The sequence below is a fragment of the Balaenoptera borealis genome (genome assembly GCF_965194805.1).
Source record: "Balaenoptera borealis genome assembly, chromosome: 5".
NCBI lineage: Eukaryota > Metazoa > Chordata > Mammalia > Artiodactyla > Balaenopteridae > Balaenoptera > Balaenoptera borealis.
In genome coordinates, this window is record NC_138862.1 from 67,800,816 (window position 1) to 67,820,720 (window position 19,905).

Consider the following 19,905-nt stretch of genomic DNA (forward strand, 5'->3'; position numbering starts at 1 on the left):
TGGGCCGAATTCATTTTGTTTTCCTGCCTCCTACTGGTGGTCTGCCTGATCTTCTCCATCATGGGCCACTACTATGTTCCTATAAAGCCAGAGGATATTCAGGGGTCAGCAGATAAGCAGATTCCCAAAATCCAAGGAAACATGATCAACCTGGAGACCAAGAAGACAAAGCTCTAATGACTCCCTGGACCCTGCCCAGACCCCAGTTCCTGACTCTGGTCTTGGCCGTCACCATCTTCAAGCATTTTTTACTCCGACTTGGTTAGAAGAGAGAAGTAGTATCATATCTGAGCTAATCTCCTCTACTTTTCTCCCATGATAGAGGCAGTTCTAGGACTGGGTTTTTCAGTACATTATAGCAAGGCCCCTGAGACTCTATGTCTTCCCATCTGTCAGTGAACTCGGTAAACCTTGTGTAGTGTTGCTGAAGCTGGCCTGCTACCTCCAAATGGCCATGAAAAACACAAGTGTATAATTGAGGTTAGTCCCTGTGGTTATCAAAGTTATGTAGGAATTGTTTTACCTGCCATTTAGAACTGCTGACCCCACTTTTTGAAGTGCTGATTTAGAGGCAAAATTGCAGAATAACAGAGAAATGGTATTTCAAGTTTCTTCATTAGCAGTGTAATTGTACTGTGTACAAGGACCTCAAGAATTGGTATGTCTGGTGTGATCTGGTCCAGGGCCTGGCTTCTCAGGTATCCAGATTTGATAAGACCTTAGTTAATTTTTCAGTACAGATAGTAGGAAACAAAATGACATTTTATTAACACATAGGAGAAGATATATCTTTCTGATAATTACAGTATTTTATCTACTAACCCAAATCCCCTTTCTCAGTACTGATAGATATTTGGAAACCAAATTAAAGATAGTAAACATGGTTCTGGAAAAGAGAACAAGTATAAATTGCAGAAGTCCTAATGAGCCATTTCTTCTACAGTGTACATTCTTCTTAGGGACTACAATGTTTCAGCCCTAGAGTACGCCCTCCTGTGGACAGCTGTGTAGACACTAATTATAATTTTCCACCCCTGCCTTTTCAAAGTTGTTGGACCAGCTTTTTCTTATTATTACATCATCTTGCTTATTGCAACAAGTATTTAATAACGACAGTATTTTTATGAATACAACTTTCTTTTTTATTAGTACTTCCCTCGGCCTGAAAGTAGTGGATCTGTTTTGATAATTTTTCCTGTTTTACTTTTCCCAAAATTTTTAAATGCCATTTCTTCATTTAGGCCTGGATTTTCCTGTTTATTAAAAAAAAAAGTTATATTAATACTCTAGGTTTGAGCTTCTAAAATGGCAATGCTCAATGGGGGACATGGTCCCATATTAGGATTCTAACAAAATCTGGGGGTTGAGGGAAGGAGTGGTAGAACATGACAGGTTTTTGTTTGTTGCTGTGTTGGTGAAAAAATTTGAGAAATATTACCTTGCACACAATGAATGAATCAGTGGACAGACATGGGAATATCATGACTCTACAGTGTATTGCTGGGGGAAAAGTTCAGAACAGTTGTCCTAGAGAGCCTCATTTCCATTGGTTTTGCTCCATTATTCTCATCTAGAACTGTGTTGAGTCAGTCTCATGTTGTAAATGTAACAAGGAAAGTTGCTTCAGTTTCCCAAGCTTTAATACTCTAGTCTTAGTTACCAAGTTTTCCGAAGTACCGAAGTGACAGCAACACCATCCAGTTTCCACAGATATCTTAATGTGAACCTGACTGTGCTTCTTGAGAAGATTCTCTGTTCATTTTTGAGCAGCTTTAACTCAATCTGTTCTATGAACTATTGTTTCAAGAGATATTAACAGTGCTCTGTGAATAAAAGTTTTTATGGATAAATAACTTTTGGAAATGAAGCATATATATCTTCTTCTTAACATTTGCATATTAAGGATTCTGAGATATCCTTCAGTAAAGACACAAGACACTTTGTTTAGTCTCACATGGTATAGTGTTCTGCAGAACACTGACTTGGGAAAAACTGGCAGGCAATTCTTCCTTATGTTGAACTGAAAGCTTTCTCTTTGGAACCTCCTACCATTGGTTCTTTCCTTTATGGCTAACAAGAATAAGCATAAACCTCTCTTTTATGCAGCAGAATTTCTGCTATTTGGGGAGAATTTTCATGTCGCCTCCCCAGTCATCAAGTAAGTATTCATCAAGCTAAAGATTCTCAGTTTTTTTTCATGGCTCTTCACAGGGCATAGTCCAGTTCTTTCACAACTGTTTTTCCACTTCTGAAAAATATCCTTTCCCTGAAATGTAACAGTGGGTCAGAATCCCTCTTAATATGTGATATCTGAAGCCAAATATGTACAGCATTCCAGAATTGGTTGGACCAGAAGAACCTGCTTTTCTCCAAACAATACACTTCTGTTAATGTAGCCTTAGGTAACATTAGATGTTTTTGGCAACTGCATCACAATGTAGGCTTACCTTTTAATCACATGGTTGGTTAAAACCTCAAAATTTTTTAAGAGAGTTATTTTTTTATTCAAATACATCTTTGAGTTTCACTATATGCCATTCATTGAGTTAGGTGTTGGAAAAACAAAGATGAGTAATCTGCTATACCTGTGTGCAAGGTTACCTCACTTATCTTGACTAGCTGTCAAGATCTTAGAGGGTACACGGGGCTTGAGGAAGTAATGGAATACTGAGGAAGAGCAAGAAGGACAGTATGACAGAAGTGGAGTAAGTAAGGTGCAAAGAGGTAGAGGATGCAGTCCCAGGAAGCTAGGGACCAGATTATGTGGGGCCTGTGGCCATGATAAGACATTTTGATGTTATTCTAAGTGAGATATGAAACCATTGGAGGTTTAGAACATGGGGATGACATAATCTGACATTCTCTAAGATCAATTTGGCTGCTAAGTAGAGAACTGTCTGTAAGCAGGAAGGAATGGAAGCAGGGAGTCCAATTAGGAGATACTTATAATAGTCCAGGTAAAACATGATATTTAGCCAAGGTGGTAGCAGTGGAGGTGGGGAGAAATGGCTTGACTTGGAATAAATTAAATTATCTTTAAGGTAGGACTGACATGAATTGAATATGGTTTGCATATATGATTTGAAAGAAAGAAATCAGTGCTGACTCTTAGATTTGAAGGCTCGGGTAATGAGGATGAATGATGGTGCAATTTTCTGAGAGTAGGGAAGACTAGGGCAAGAATAGATTTGGGGTGTAAAGTAACTAAGAGTTTTGTGCATATTGAACTTCAGATGCCAATAAGGTATCCAGTTGGAGATGTTGAGCTGGCAGTTTTATGAGTCTGAATTTCAGTTAAGAGCCTGGAGCTGGATATATAAACTTGAGAGTCATCAGCATATAAACGGTATTTAAAGGCATGACACTGGAGCAGATATCCTAGGAAGTAAACGTATACAGAGAAGAGGTTCAAGGTCTAGTCCTGGGGTTTCCCAACATTAGAGATCTAGAAGAGGAGGATCCAGAAAAGGTGATGAGAATGAATGATTTATGAAGTAAGAGGAAAACCAGGAGAATGTAATTTAATTATACATTGTTTATTACAATTAGATAAAACTAAAATGAAAAAGAAAATCGTTGACCTAAAGGAAGCACATGTTCCTCTTTTCTATGTAAGTTTACCTGAATTCTTTTGCCTCCATGGTTTAATTCAATTTAATGGAACTTTTTTTTTTTAACCTGAGAGACATTATGTCAGAAGCTATGGGAGAAATCAATTGGAATAAATAGAGTCCCTACTCTTAAGGAGTTTGCAGTAGGAAGATAAGGCATGTACCTAAATAACTATCATGTAAATAAAAATTAGTGTAATAATTTTCATTTGTTTAGCGTTTTACTTTTCACATGCATTATTTCAGTCCTGTTTACTGAAGATAGAATGTCACCTATACCAAGGAAATTACAAAATATTACGAAAATTCATAAGAAGGAGAGATTACTTCTGGCCACGGGAATTAGGGAAGGATTCATGGAGTAGATAGTGTATTAGGCTTGACCTTGAAGGTGACTAGAATTTGGACATGGAAGCAAGGGACAAGACAGCATTGCAGGTAGAGAGTCCCTCACAAGCAAAGGTGAAGAGGCAGGAATACAAAACATTGGGAAAATGATGAGTAGCCTGATTTGTGTGGAGTAGAGTGTGTGCAGAGTAGTAGTGGGAGATAAGGCTGGAGAAGTATATAAAAATATGTTGGAGTCTTCCACATCCATAGACATAAACATTAACACCAATTCTTTGGCTCCTTTTTAATGCCAGTGATCTCCATTTTACTTTATCTAGGGTAACTCAGTCATCCTCAAACTCAACTATATCTTAAACTTAAACATACCTTGAAAGACTCTACCTCCAAAATCTTCAATTTTGAGATCTTCTATCCTTCAACTTTTCCTCCCCCTCTCTATTGAACTCATTGTTCATCTTCATTTTAACCTCCAATTGACACATCTCAGTTTTCTCATACTGTGTGCTAGTCTGGCCATGAAACTAGCTTGGACCTCATGATCAGTTATTATAGCTCCACATTTTAATTATGCATTTGCTACCACCTCAGAATTTTTGGCCTTCTTCACCTTCCAACGTCTTTGCCAATCTCTTCTACCACTAGGCACATATATCCATTATTTCTATTCCTATTTTTGGATTGCCTGGGAGTGCAGGAAAAAGTCACAAGACGTTGATTATGTAGTTCCAAATTCTACATCATTTACCCATTTTCCAAATTAGGAACTTAGGCATTTTCCATGATTCCTCCCTCTGCCACTTCACACATACTCAACTGATCAACAAATCTTGGAGATTCTACTTACTTAGTAGGCTTCGAATCTGTCCACTTCTCTCCTTTCCCACTGCCACTATACCAGTTAAAGCCACCATCATATCTGTAGATTATTACAACAGCCTTTTAAGTTTACTTTTCGGCCTCCAATTTTTCCTACATTACTAGCAATATGATCTTTCTTACAATGTAACCCATATTGCTTTATTGCTTAAAAACACTTCATTGCTCCCTATTCAATCTAAACTTCTAACTTCTCAACAAGGCCATCTGACCTTGTCCCTACCTACCTAACTAGTCTCATCCTGCCACTGGCCCTTGTCAAGTTGCACACACCCCCACACACAGAGATCTGTTGAGATCTTAATTGGGATTTTATCACACCTATAGGTCAGTCTGGGGAGAGTTGGCATCTTTACCATACTGAGCCTTCCCAACCTTGAATCTTTCTTTTTTAAATGTCATTCCTTTTACTTTCTTTGGGTTTAATTTGCTTTGCTCTTTCTAACTTCTTGATATAGATACTTGGTTCATTTTTTTTTAATATAATATACACATTTAGGATAATAGTGGGGTTTTTTTTAAATAAGTTTATTTTATTTATGTATTTTTGGCTGTGTTGGGTCTTCGTTGCTGTGCACGGGCTTTCTCTAGTTGCGGCGAGCGGGGGCTACTCTTTTTTTTTTTTTTTTCCCCCCACATTGAGCCGGTCTTTATTTGCATCCGTTCATTTATTCATTGGTTTATCCATTCAACACATTTTTTTTCCTTTTTTTTCTTTTAACATCTTTATTGGAGTATAATTGCTTTACAGTGGTTTGTTAGTTTCTGCTTTGTAACAAAGTGAATCAGCTATACATATACATACATCCCCATATCTCCTCCGTCGTGCGTCTCCCTCCCATCCTCCCTATCCCACCCCTCTAGGTGGGCACAAAGCACGGAGCTGATCTCCCTGTGCTATGCGGCTGCTTCCCACTAGCTATCTATTTTACATTTGTTAGTATATATAAGTCCATGCCACTCTCTCACTTCATCCCAGCTTACCCTTCCCCCTCCCCGTGTCCTCAAGTCCATTCTCTACGTCTGCGTCTTTATTCCTGTCCTGCCCCTGGTTTCTTCAGAAACTTTTTTTTTTTTTTTTTAGATTCCATATATATGTGTTAACATACGGTATTTATTTTTCTCTTTCTGACTTACTTCACTCTGTATGACAGTCTCTAGGTCCACCTACCTCACTACAAATAACTCAATTTCGTTTCTTTTTATGGCTGAGTAATATTCCATTGTATATATGTTCCACATCTTCTTTATCCATTCATCTGTCGATGGACACTTAGTTTGCTTCCATGTCCTGGCTATTGTAAACAGAGCTGCAATGAACATTGTGGTATATGACTCTTTTTGAATTATGGTTTTCTCAGGGTATATGCCCAGTAATGGGATTGCTGGGTCATATGGTAGATCTAGTTTTAGTATTTTAAGGAACCTCCATACTGTTCTCCATAGTGGCTGTATCAATTTACATTCCCACCAACAGTGCAAGAGGGTTCCCTTTTCTCCACACCCTCTCCAGCATTTAATGTTTGTAGATTTTTAAATGATGGCCATTCTGACTGGTGTGAGGTGATACCTCATTGTAGTTTTGATTTGCATTTCTCTAATGATTAGTGATGTTGAGCATGCTTTCATGTGTTTGTTGGCAATCTGTATGTCTTCTTTGGAGAAATGTCTATTTAGATCTTCTGCCCATTTTTGGATTCGGTTGTTTGCTTTCTAGATATTGAGCTGCATGAGCTGCTTGTAAGTCTTAGAGATTAATCCTTTGTCAGTTGCTTCATTTGCAAATATTTTCTCCCATTCTGAGGGTTGTCTTTTCGTCTTCTTTATGGTTTCCTTTGCTGTGCAAAAGCTTTTAAGTTTCAGTAGGTCCCATTTATTTATTTTTGTTCTTATTTCCATTTCTCTAGGAGGTGGGTCAAAAAGGATCTTGCTGTGATTTATGTCACAGAGAGTTCTGCCTATGTTTTCCTCTAAGAGTTTTATAGTGTCTGGCCTTACATTTAGGTCTTTAATCCATTTTGAGTTTATTTTTGTTTATGGAGTTAGGGAGTGTTCTAATTTCATTCTTTTACATGTAGCTGTCCAGTTTTCCCAGCACCACTTATTGAAGAGGCTGTCTTTTCTCCATTGTATATTCTTGCCTCCTTTATCAAAAATAAGGTGACCATATGTGTGTGGGTTTACCTCTGGGCTTTCTATCCTGTTCCATTGATCTATATTTCTGTTTTTGTGCCAGTACTGTACTGTCTTGATTACTGTAGCTTTGTACTATAGTCTGAAGTCAGGGAGCCTGATTCATCTAGCTCTGTTTTTCTTTCTCAAGATTGCTTTGCCTATTTGGGGTCTTTTGTGTTTCCATACAAATTGTGAAATATTTTGTTCTAGTTCTGTGAAAAATGCCATTGGTAGTTTGATAGGGATCGCATTAACTCTGTAGATTGCTTTGGGTAGTAGAGTCATTTTCACAATGTTGATTCTTCCAATCCAAGAACATGGTATATCTCTCCATCTGTTTGTATCTTTAATTTGTTTCATCAGTGTCTTATAGTTTTCTACATACAGGTCTTTTGTCTCCTTAGGTAGGTTTATTCCTAGGTATTTTATTCTTTTTGTTGCAGTGGTAAATGGGAGTGTTTCCTTAATTTCTCTTTCAGATTTTTCATCATTAGTGTATAGGAATGCAAGAGATTTCTGTGCATTAATTGTGTATCCTGCAACTTTACCAAATTCATTGATTAGCTCTAGTAGTTTTCTGATAGCATCTTTAAGGCTTCTCTATGTACAGTCTCATGTCATCTGCAAACAGTGACAGTTTTACTTCTTCTTTTCCAATTTGGATTCCTTTTATTTATTTTTCTTCTCTGATTGCTGTGGCTAAAACTCCCAAAACTATGTTGAATAATAGTGGTGAGAGTGGACATCCTTGTCTTGTTCCTGATCTTAGAGGAAATGGTTTCATTTTTTCACCATTGAGAATGATGTTGGCTATGGGTTTGTCATATATGGCCTTTATTATGTTGAGGTAAGTTCCCTCTATGCCTACTTTCTGGAGGGTTTTTATCATAAATAGGTGTCAAATTTTGTCAAAAGCTTTTTCTGCATCTATTGAGATGATCATATGGTTTTTCTCCTTCAGTTTGTTAATATGGTTTATCACATTGATTGATTTGAGTATATTGAAGAATCCTTGCATTCCTGGCATCAACCCCACTTGATCATGGTGTATGATCCTTTTAATGTGCTGTTGGATTCTGTTTGCTAGTATTTTGTTGAGGATTTTTGCGTCTATGTTCATCAGTGACATTGGCCTGTATCTTTTTTCTTTGTCTGGTTTTGGTATCAGGGTGATGGTGGCCTCGTAGAATGAGTTTGGGAGTGTTCCTCCCTCTGCTCTATTTTGGAAGAGTTTGAGAAGGGTAGGTGTTAGCTCTTCTCTAAATGTTTGATAGAATTTGCTTATGAAGCCATCTGGTCCTGGACTTTTGTTTGTTGGAAGATTTTAATCACAGTCTCAATTTCAGTGCTTGTGATTGGTCTGTTTATATTTTCTGTGTCTTTCTGGTTCAGTCTCGGTAGGTTGTGCTTTTCTAAGAATTTGTCCATTTCTTCCAGGTTGTTCATTGTACTGGCATATAGTTGCTTGTAGTAATCTCTCATGATCCTTTGTATTTCTGCAGTGTCAGTTGTTACTACTCCTTTTTCATTTCTAATTCTATTGATTTGAGTCTTCTCCCTTTTTTTCTTGATGAGTCTAGCTACTGGTTGGTCAATTTTGTTTTTTTGTTTTTTGTTTTTTTTTAAACATCTTTATTGAAGTATAATTGTCTTACAATGGTGTGTTAGCTTCTGCTTTATAACAGAGTGAATCAGTTATACACATACAATATGTTCCCATATCTCTTCCCTCTTGCATCTCCCTCCCTCCCACCCTCCCCATCCCACCCCTCTAGGTGGTCACAAAGCACCGAGCTGATCTCCCTCTGCTATGTGGCTGCTTCCCACTGGTTATCTATTTTACATTTGGTAGTGTATATATGTCCATGACACTCTCTTACCCTGTCACATCTCACCCCACCCCCTCCCCATATCCTCAAGTCCATTCTCTAGTAGGTCTGTGTCTTTATTCCCGTCTTGCCACTAGGTTCTTCATGGCCTTTTTTTTTTTTTTTCCCTTAGATTCCGTATATATGTGTTAGCATACTGTATTTGTTTTTCTCTTTCTGACTTACTTCACTCTGTATGACAGACTCTAACTCCATCCACCTCATTACAAATACCTCCATTTCATTTCTTTTTATGGCTGAGTAATATTCCATTGTATATATGTGCCACATCTTCTTTATCCATTCATCTGTCGATGGACATTTAGGTTGCTTCCATGTCCTGGCTATTGTAAATAGAGCTGCAATGAACATTTTGGTACATGACTCTTTTTGACCTATGGTTTTCTCAGGGTATATGCCCAGTAGTGGGATTGCTGGGTCGTATGGTAGTTCTATTTGTAGTTTTTTAAGGAACCTCCATACTGTTCTCCATAGTGGCTGTATCAATTTACATTCCCACCAACAGTGCAAGAGTGTTCCCTTTCCTCCACACCCTCTCCAGCATTTATTGTTTCTAGATTTTTTGATGATGGCCATTCTGACTGGTGTGAGATGATATCTCATTGTAGTTTTGATTTGCATTTCTCTAATGATTAATGATGTTGAGCATTCTTTCATGTGTCTGTAGGCCATCTGTATATCTTCTTTGGAGAAATGTCTATTTAGGTCTTCTTCCCATTTTTGGATTGGGTTGTTCCTTTTTTTGTTATTGAGCTGCATGAGCTGCTTGTAGATCTTGGAGATTAATCCTTTGTCAGTTGCTTCATTTGCAAATATTTTCTCCCATTCTGATGATTGTCTTTTGGTCTTGTTTATGGTTTCCTTTGCTGTGCAAAAGCTTTTAAGTTTCATTAGGTCCCATTTGTTTATTTGTGTTCTTATTTCCATTTCTCTGGGAGCTGGGTCAAAAAGAATCTTGCTGTGATGTATGTCATAGAGTGTTCTGCCTATGTTTTCCTCTAAGAGTTTGATAGTGTCTGCCCTTACACTTAGGTCTTTAATCCATTTTGAGTTTATGTTTGTGCATGGTGTCAGGGAGTGTTCTAATTTCATACTTTTACATGTAGCTGTCCAATTTTCCCAGCACCACTTATTGAAGAGGCTGTCTTTTCTCCACTGTATATGCTTGCCTCCTTTATCAAAGATAAGGTGACCATATGTGTGTGGGTTTATCTCTGGGCTTTCTATCCTGTTCCATTGATCTATATTTCTGTTTTTGTGCCAGTACCAAACTGTCTTGATTACTGAAGCTTTGTAATATAGTCTGAAGTCAGGGAGCCTGATTCCCCCAGCTCCATTTTTCGTTCTCAAGATTGCTTTGGCTATTCGGGGTCTTTTGTGTTTCCATACAAATTGTGAAATTTTTTGTTCTAGTTCTGTGAAAAATGCCAGTGGTAGTTTGATAGGGATTGCATTGAATCTGTAGATTGCTTTGGGTAGTAGAGTCATTTTCACAATGTTGATTCTTCCAATCCAGGAACATGGTATATCTCTCCATCTATTTGTATCATCTTTAATTTCTTTCATCAGTGTCTTATAATTTTCTGCATACAGGGCTTTTGTCTCCTTAGGTAGGTTTATTCCTAGATATTTTATTCTTTTTGTTGCAATGGTAAACGGGAGTGTTTTCTTAATTTCACTTTCAGATTTTTCATCATTAGTGTATAGAAATGCAAGAGATTTCTGTGCATTAATTTTGTATCCTGCTACTTTACCAAAATCATTGATTAGCTCTAGGAGTTTTCTGGTAGCATCTTTAGGATTCTCTATGTATAGTATCATGTCATCTGCAAATAGTGACAGCTTTACTTCTTCTTTTCCGATTTGGATTCCTTTTATTTCTTTGTCTTCTCTGATTACTGTGGCTAACACTTCCAAAACTATGTTGAATAATAGTGGTGAGAGTGGGCAACCTTGCTTGTTCCTGATCTTAGTGGAAATGGTTTCAGTTTTTCACCATTGAGGACAATGTTGGCTGTGGGTTTGTCATATATGGCCTTTATTATGTTGAGGAAAGTTCCCACTATGCCTACTTTCTGCAGGGCTTTTATCATAAATGGGTGTTGAATTTTGTCGAAAGCTTTCTCTGCATCTATTGAGATGATCATATGATTTTTCTCCTTCAGTTTGTTAATACGGTGTATCACATTGATTGATTTGCGTATATTGAAGAATCCTTGCATTCCTGGGATAAACCCCACTTGATCAAGGTGTATGATCCTTTTAATGTGCTGTTGGATTCTGTTTGCTAGTATTTTGTTGAGGATTTTTGCATCTATGTTCATCAGTGATATTGGCCTGTAGTTTTCTTTCCTTGTGACATCTTTGTCTGGTTTTGGTATCAGGGTGATGGTGGCCTCGTAGAATGAGTTTGGGAGTGTTCCTCCCTCTGCAATATTTTGGAAGAGTTTGAGAAGGATAGGTGTTAGCTCTTCTCTAAATGTTTGATAGAATTCACCTGTGAAGCCATCTGGTCCTGGGCTTTTGTTTGTTGGAAGGTTTTTAATCACAGTTTCAATTTCAGTGCTTGTGATTGGTCTGTTCATATTTTCTATTTCTTCCTGGTTCAGTCTCGGCAGTTTGTGCATTTCTAAGAATCTGTCCATTTCTTCCAGGTTGTCCATTTTATTGGCATAGAGTTGCTTGTAGTAATCTCTCATGATCTTTTGTATTTCTGCAGTGTCAGTGGTTACTTCTCCTTTTTCATTTCTAATTCTATTGATTTGAGTCTTCTCCCTTTTTCTCTTGATGAGTCTGGCTAATGGTTTATCAATTTTGTTTATCTTCTCAAAGAACCAGCTTTTAGTTTCATTAATTTTTGCTATTGTTTCCTTCATTTCTTTTTCATTTATTTCTGACCTGATCTTTATAATTTCTTTCCTTCTGCTGGCTTTGGGGGTTTTTTGTTCTTCTTTCCCTAATTGCTTTAGGTGCAAGGTTAGGTTCTTTATTCGAGATGTTTCCTGTTTCTTGAGGTAGGCTTGTATTGCTATAAACTTCCCTCTTAGCACTGCTTTTGCTGCGTCCCATAGGTTTTGGGTCGTCGTATCTCCATTGTCATTTGTTTCTAGGTATTTTTTGATTTCCCCTTTGATTTCTTCAGTGATCACTTCGTTATTAAGTAGTGTATTGTGTAGCCTCCATGTGTTTGTATTTTTTACAGATCTTTTCCTGTAATTGATATCTAGTCTCATAGCGTTGTGGTCGGAAAAGATACTTGATACGATTTCAATTTTCTTAAATTTACCAAGGCTTGATTTGTGACCCAAGATATGATCTATCCTGGAGAATGTTCCATGAGCACTTGAGAAAAATGTGTATTCTGTTGTTTTTGGGTGGAATGTCCTATAAATATCAATTAAGTCCATCTTGTTTAATGTATCATTTAAAGCTTGTGTTTCCTTATTTATTTTCATTTTGGATGATCTGTCCATTGGTGAAAGTGGGGTGTTAAAGTCCCCTACTATGATTGTGTTGCTGTCAATTCCCCCTTTTATGGCTGTTAGTATTTGCCTTATGTATTGAGGTGCTCCTATGTTGGGTGCATAAATATTTACAATTGTTATACCTTCCTCTTGGATCGATCCCTTGATCATTATATAGTGTCCTTCTTTGTCTCTTGTAATAGTCTTTATTTTAAAGTCTATTTTGTCTGATATGAGAATTGCTACTCCAGCTTTCTTTTGATTTCCATTTGCATGGAATATCTTTTTCCATCCCCTCACTTTCAGTCTGTATGTGTCTCTAGGTCTGAAGTGGGTCTCTTGTAGACAGCATATATATGGGTCTTGTTTTTGTATCCATTCAGCCAGCCTGTGTCTTTTGGTGGGAGCATTTAATCCATTTACATTCAAGGTAATTATCGATATGTATGTTCCTATTCCCATTTTCTAAAATGTTTTGGGTTTGTTATTGTAGGTGTTTTCCTTCTCTTGTGTTTCTTGCCTACAGAAGTTCCTTTAGCATTTGTTGTAAAGCTGGTTTGGTGGTGCTGAACTCTCTCAGCTTTTGCTTGTCTGTAAAGGTTTTAATTTCTCCATCGAATCTGAATGAGATCCTTGCTGGGTAGAGTAATCTTGGTTGTAGGTTTTTCTCCTTCATCACTTTAAGTATATCCTGCCACTCCCTTCTGGCTTGCAGAGTTTCTGCTGAAAGATCAGATGTTAACCTTATGGGGATTCCCTTGTGTGTTATTTGTTGTCTTTCCCTTGCTGCCTTTAATATGTTTTCCTTATATTTAATTTTTGACAGTTTGATTAATATGTGTCTTGGCGTGTTTCTCCTTGGGTTTATCCTGTATGGGACTCTCTGTGCTTCCAGGACTTGATTAACTATTTCCTTTCCCATATTAGGGAAGTTTTCAACTATAATCTCTTCAAATATTTTCTCAGTCCCTTTCTCTTTCTCTTCTTCTTCTGGGACCCCTATAATTCGAATGTTGGTGCGTTTAATGTTGTCCCAGAGGTCTCTGAGACTGTCCTCAGTTCTTTTCATTCTTTTTTCTTTATCCTGCTCTGCAGTAGTTATTTCCACCATTTTATCTTCCAGGTCACTTATCCTTTCTTCTGCCTCAGTTATTCTGCTATTGATCCCATCTAGAGTATTTTTAATTTCATTTATTGTGTTTTTCATCATGGCTTGGTTCCTCTTTAGTTCTTCTACGTCCTTGTTAAATGTTTCTTGCATTTTGTCTATTCTATTTCCAAGATTTTGGGTCATCCTTACTATCATTATTCTGAATTCTTTTTCAGGTAGACTACCTATTTCCTCTTCATTTGTTACGTCTGGTGTGTTTTGACCCTGCTCCTTCATCTGCTGTGTGTTTTTCTGTCGTCTCATTTTGCTTATCTTACTGTGTTTGGGGTCTCCTTTTCACAGGCTGCAGGTTCGTAGTTCCCGTTGTTTTTGGTATCTGTCCCCAGTGGCTAAGGTTGGTTCAGTGGGTTGTGTAGGCTTCCTGGTGGAGGGAACTAGTGCCTGAGCTCTGGTGGATGAGGCTGGATCTTGTCTTTCTGGTGGGCACGTCCACGTCTGGTGGTGTGTTTTGGGGTGTCTGTGGCCTTATTATGATTTTAGGCAGCCTCTCTGCTAATGGATGGGGCTGTGTTCCTGTCTTGCTAGTTGTTTGGCATAGGGTGTCCAGCACTGTAGCTTGCTGGTCATTGAGTGAAGCTGGGTCTTGATGTTGAGATGGAGATCTCTGAGAGATTTTTGCCGTTTGGTATTACGTAGAGCTGGGAGGTCTCTTGTGGACCAGTGTCCTGAAGTTGGCTCTCCCACCTCAGAGGCACGGCCCTGTTGCCTGGCTGGAGCACCAAGAGCCTTTCGTCCACACGGCTCAGAGTAAAAGGGAGAAAAAATAGAAAGAAAGAAAGAAAGAAAGAAAGAGGCTATAATATAGTGAAGTAAAATAAAGCTATTATAAAGCAAAGCTATACAGACAAAATCTCACCCAGAAGCATATACATATACACTCACAAAAAAAAAGGAAAAGGGGAAAAATTAATATATCCTGCTCCCAACGTCCACCTCCTGAATTTGGGATGATTCGTTGTCTATTCAGGTATTCAACAGATGCAGGCACATCAAGTTGTTTGTGGAGTTTTAATCCGCTGCTTCTGAGGCTGCTGGGAGAGATTTCCCCTTCTCTTCCCTGTTCGCACAGCTCCTGGGGTTCAGCTTTGGAATTTGGACCCGCCTCTGCGTGTAGGTCGCCTGAGGGCGTCTGTTCCCCGCCCAGACAGGACGCGGTTAAAGGAGCAGCTGCTTCGGGGGCTCTGGCTCACCCAGGCCGCGGGGAGGGAGGGGTACAGAGGAGGCGGGGCGAGCCTGCGGCGGCAGAAGCCGGCGTGACGTTGCAGCAGCCTGAGGCGCGCAGTGCGTTCTCCCAGGGAAGTTGTCCCCGGATCACGGGACCCTGGCAGTGGCGGGCTGCACAGGCTCCCGGGAGGGGCGGTGTGGAGAGTGACCTGTGCTCGCACACAGGATTTTTGGAGGCGGCAGCAGCAGCCCCAGCGTCTCACGCCCGTCTCTGGGGTCCGCGCTGATAGCCGCGGCTCGCGCCCGTCTCTGGAGTTCGTTTAGGCGGCGCTCTGAATCCCCTCTCCTTGCGCGCCGTGAGACAAAGAGGCAAGAAAAAGTCTCTTGCGTCTTCGGCAGCTGCAGACTTTTTCCTGGTCTCCCTCCCAGCCAGCTGTGGTGCGCTAACCCCTTCAGGCTGTGTTCACGCCACCAGCCCCAGTCCTCTCCCTGCGATCCGACCGAAGCCGAGCCTCAGCTCCCAGCCCCTCCCGCCCCGGTGGGGGAGCAGACAAGCCTCTCGGGCTGGTGAGTGCTGCTCGGTGCCGAGCCTCCCTGTGGGAACCTCTCCGCTTTGCCCTCTGCACCCCTGTGGCTGCGCTCTCCTCCGTGGCTCCGAAGCTTCCCCCCTCTGCCACCCACAGTCTCTGCCCGCGAAGGGGCTTCCTAGTGCGTGGAAGTCTTTCCTCGTTCACAGCTCCCTCCCACTGGTGCAGGTGCCGTCCCTATTCTTTTGTCTCTGTTATTTCTTTTTTCTTTTGCCCTACCCAAGTACGGGGGGAGTTGCTTGCCTTTTTGGAGGTCGGACGTTTTCTGCCAGCGTTCAGTGGGTATTCTGTAGGAGCAGTTCCACGTGTAGATGTATTTCTACTGTATCTGTGGGAAGGAAGGTGATCTCCGCATCTTACTCTTCCGCCATCTTCTCTCCTCCATCAATTTTGTTTATCTTCTCAAAGAACCAGATTTTAGTTTTATTGATCTTTGCTATCGTTTCCTTCATTTCTTTTTCATTTATTTCTGATCTGATCTTTATGATTTCTTTCCTTTTGCTAACAACTATGGGGTTTTTTTGTTCTTCTTTCTCTAATTGCTTTAGGTGTAAGGTTAGGTTGTTTATTTGAGATGTTTCTTGTTTCTTGAGGTAGGATTGTGTAGCTATAAACGTCCCTCTTAGAACTGCTTTTGCTGCATCCCATAGGTTTTGAGTCGTCGTGTTTTCATTGTCATTTGTTTCTAGGGTTTTTTTATTCCCTTTTTGATTTTTTCAGTGATTTCTTGGTTATTAGGTAGTGTATTATTTAGCCTCCATGTGTTTGTATTTTTTACACATTTTTTCCTGTAATTGATATCTAGTCTCATAGCGTTGTGGTCGGAAAAGATACTTGATATGATTTCAATTTTCTTAAATTTACCAAGGCTTGATTTGTGACCCAAGATAGGGTCTATCCTGGAGAATGTTCCATGTGCACTTGAGAAGAAAGTGTATTCTGTTGTTTTTTGATGGAATGTCCTATAAATATCAGTTAAGTCCATCTTGTTTAATGTATCATTTAAAGCTTGTGTTTCCTTATTTATTTCATTTTGGATGATCGGTCCATTGGTGAAAGTGGGGTGTTAAAGTCCCCTACTATGATTGTGTTACTGTTGATTTCCCCTTTTATGGCTGTTAGCATTTGCCTTATGTATTGAGGTGCTCCTGTGTTGGGTGCATAAATATTTACAATTGTTATATCTTCTTGGATTGATCCCTTGATCGTTATATAGTGTCCTTCTTTGTCTCTTGTAATAGTCTTTATTTTAAAGTCTATTTTGTCTGATATGAGAATTGCTACTCCAGCTTTCTTTTTATTTCCATTTGCATGGCATATCTTTTTCCATCCCCTCACTTTCAGTCTGTATGTGTCCTTAGGTCTGAAGTGGGCCTCTTGTAGACAGAATATATACAGGTCTTGTTTTTGTATCCATTCAGCCAGTCTATGTCTTTTGGTGGGAACATTTAATCCATATACATTTCAGGTAATTATCGATATGTATGTTCCTATTACCATTTTCTTATTTGTTTTGGGTTTGTTATTGTAGGTCTTTTCCTTCTCTTGTGTTTCTTGCCTAGAGGAGTTCCTTAGCATTTGTTTTAAAGCTGGTTTGGTGGTGCTGAATTTTCTTACCTTTTGCTCTCTGTAAAGGTTTTAATTTCTCCATCGAATCTGAATGAGATCCTTGCTGGGTAGAGTAATCTTGGTTGTAGATTTTTCCCTTTCATCACTTTAAATATGTCTTGCAACTCCCTCTGGTTTGCAGAGTTTCTGCTGAAAGATCAGCTGTTAACCTTATGGGGATTCCCTTGTATGTTATTTGTTGTTTTTCCCTTGCTGCTTTTAACATTTTTTCTTTGTCTTAATTTTTGATAGCTTGATTAATATGTGTCTTAGTGTGTTTCTCCTTGGATTTATCCTGTATGGGACTCTCTGTGCTTCCTGGACTTGATTGACTATTTCCTTTCCCATATTAGGGAAGTTTTCAACTATAATCTCTTCAGATATTTTCTCAGTCTCTTTCTTTTTCTCTTCTTCTTCTGGGACCCCTATAATTCGAATGTTGGTGTGTTTAATGTTGTCCCAGAGGTCTCTGTGACTGTCCTCAATTCTTTTCATTCTTTTTTCTTCATTCTGCTCTGCAGTAGTTATTTCCACTATTTTATCCTGCAGGTCACTTATCCGTTCTTCTGCCTCAGTTATTCTGCTAGTGATTCCTTCTAGGGAATTTTAAATTTCATTTATTGTGTTGTTCATCATTGTTTGTTTGCTCTTTAGTTCTTCTAGGTCCTTGTTAAACGTTTCTTGTATTTTCTCCATTCTATTTCCAAGATTTTGGATCATTTTACTATCATTACTCTGAATTCTTTTTCAGGTAGACTGCCTATTTCCTCTTCATTTGTTTGGTCTGGTGAGTTTTTACCTTGCTCCTTCATCTGCTGTGTGTTTCTCTGTCTTCTGATTTTGCTTAACTTACTGTGTTTGGGGTTTCCTTTTCGCAGGCTGCAAGTTCGTAGTTCCTGCCATTTTTGGTGTCTGCCCCCAGTGGGTAGGGTTGGTTCAGTGTGTTGTGTAGGCTTCCTGGTGGAGGGGACTAGTGCCTGTGTTCTGGTAGATGAGGCTGGATCTTGTCTTTGTTGTGGGCAGGACTGCGTCCGGTGGTGTGTTGTGGGGTGTCTGTGACCTTATTATGATTTTAGGCAGCCTCTCTGCTAATGGGTGGGGTTGTGTTCCTGTCTTGCTAATTGTTTGGCATTGGGTGTCCAGCACTGTAGCTTGCCGGTTGTTGAGTGGAGCTGGGTCTTATTGTTGAGATGCAGATCTCTGGGAGAGCTTTCGCTGTTTGATATTACATGGAGCCAGGAAGTCTCTGGTGGACCAGTGTCCTGAACTCGGCTCTCCCACCTCAAAGGCACAGGCCTGACACCCCACCGGAGCACCAAGACCCTTTCAGCCGTACAGCCAGGTACGTGGGGAGTTTCTTGCCTTTTGGGAAGTCTGAGGTCTTCTGCCAGCGTTCAGTATGTGTTCTGTAGGAGTTGTTCCACATGTAGATGTATTTCTGATGTATTTGTGGAGAGGAAGATGATCTCCATATCTTACTCCTCTGCCATCTTGAAGGTCTGTCTCTCTAATCTTCTTGAATCTGTAAGTTAACATCTTTCATCAAATTTGAAAAATTTTCAGCCTTTGACTATTTCTTTGAATATTTTTTCAGCCCTACTCTCCTCCTCTGCTTCTGGGGCTCTCATGACATAAATGTTAGATCTTTTGTTATTGTCCCACATGCCGCTGAGGCTCTGTTCATTTACTGTTGTTGACTGGATAGCTTCTATTAACCTGTTTTTGAGTTTACTGATTCTTTATTCTGTCATCTCTAGTCTACTGTTGAGCACATCTAGTGAGTTTTATTTCATTTATTGTAAATTTCAGTTTTTATAATTTCTTTTTTATTCTTTTTTATAGCTTTATTTCTTTGCTGAGACTTTCTATTTTTTCATTTGTTTCAAGAATGTTTGTAATTGGTAGTTAAAATATTTTTATGATTGCTGTTTTAAAGTGCTTGCCAAATAATTCCAACATCTGAATCATCTCATTGTTGGCATCTGCTAATTGCCTTTTCTCATCCAAGTTGTGATTGTCCTGGTGCTTAGAATGGTGAATTATTTTCAATTGTATCTCATACATTTTGGTTATTATGTTGTTAGATTCTACATGCAATCTTTTTCTTTTTTGGCAAGAAGTCACCCTGTTTAAGAGTAGTGCTCAGGTCAGGTGGAGGTGGATATTCAGTTTCCCATTGGGTCCTGTGACAACCCTAGGTCCTATGATACCAACTGGCACTACCTCATTGCTGCTGGGTTTAAAGTTGAGCTCCCTGCTGGGCCCCACTGACAGCAGGGGGGAGATTAGAGTGCCATATAGCTCCACCTCATACTTCCCCTTCCACCTCATTGCTAGTGGGTGGGTGTGGCAGTTCAGTTCTCTGCTGAGCTCCATTTAAACTAGGGATGGAAAGATGGTGAGAGTGGAGAATGTGGACCACCAATATGTCCCACTTCATTCCATCTCATTGCTGCCTGGTAGAGGAAGAAGTTCAGCAACCCCCTGGGCCCTGCTGACACAAGGGCAGGAAGGAAGAAGAGTGCTGACTAGCACCACCTTCAACAACCTCCTTTTGCCTCCTAGCTGATAAGTAAGTGTTGGAAGCTCAGCTCCTTGCTTAGTCATGCTGACACTACCCCAGTGGTGGAACTGGAGTACTGCCTGCTATCACTGACCTTGCATACACCACCCTGATGGGAGAAGCGGAATGGTAGCAATGGTTGAGGGATGAAAGTTCAACTCCCTGCTCAGTCCCACAGACATTACAGTGGAGGAGACAGTTTTCCATTGGTGTTTGGATGGAGTAGGATTGGTATTGCAAACAATGTTTTCTGTTCTGCTAACCTGCTCTTTTTCTGGTTCCTTGGCTGTGTGAACAGTCATTATGGAGGACTTTTTTTGCTGCACCCGTTGGTGGTTGCAGTTTGTAGGCTTCTCCAGCACCCTGCCTGAGATACATAGGAAACAGAAGGAAACCTAGGAATTCCTGTGAGTTTACTTTCTAAAAACCCAAACATAATGTGATTT

General features: G+C 39.7%; 2 protein-coding genes across 5 annotated transcripts in view; one reads left to right on the forward strand and one right to left on the reverse strand.

The window, feature by feature from the left end:
• Positions 1 to 1,853, forward strand: part of SLC15A2 (solute carrier family 15 member 2) — a 39,597-nt gene extending 37,744 nt beyond the window's left edge. Inside the window, exon 22 of the mRNA XM_082394909.1 lies at positions 1 to 1,853. Within this exon, the coding sequence (XP_082251035.1) occupies positions 1 to 177 (177 nt within the window). The 3' untranslated portion in view covers positions 178 to 1,853.
• The window catches only part of ILDR1 (immunoglobulin like domain containing receptor 1), a 73,244-nt gene continuing 54,602 nt past the window's right edge, over positions 1,264 to 19,905 (reverse strand). For all 4 annotated transcript variants that reach the window (XM_082394930.1, XM_082394927.1, XM_082394929.1 and 1 more), the window contains one exon: positions 1,264 to 19,905. This exon is cut by the window's right edge. The gene's annotated coding sequence lies outside the window, so the exon portion shown is untranslated.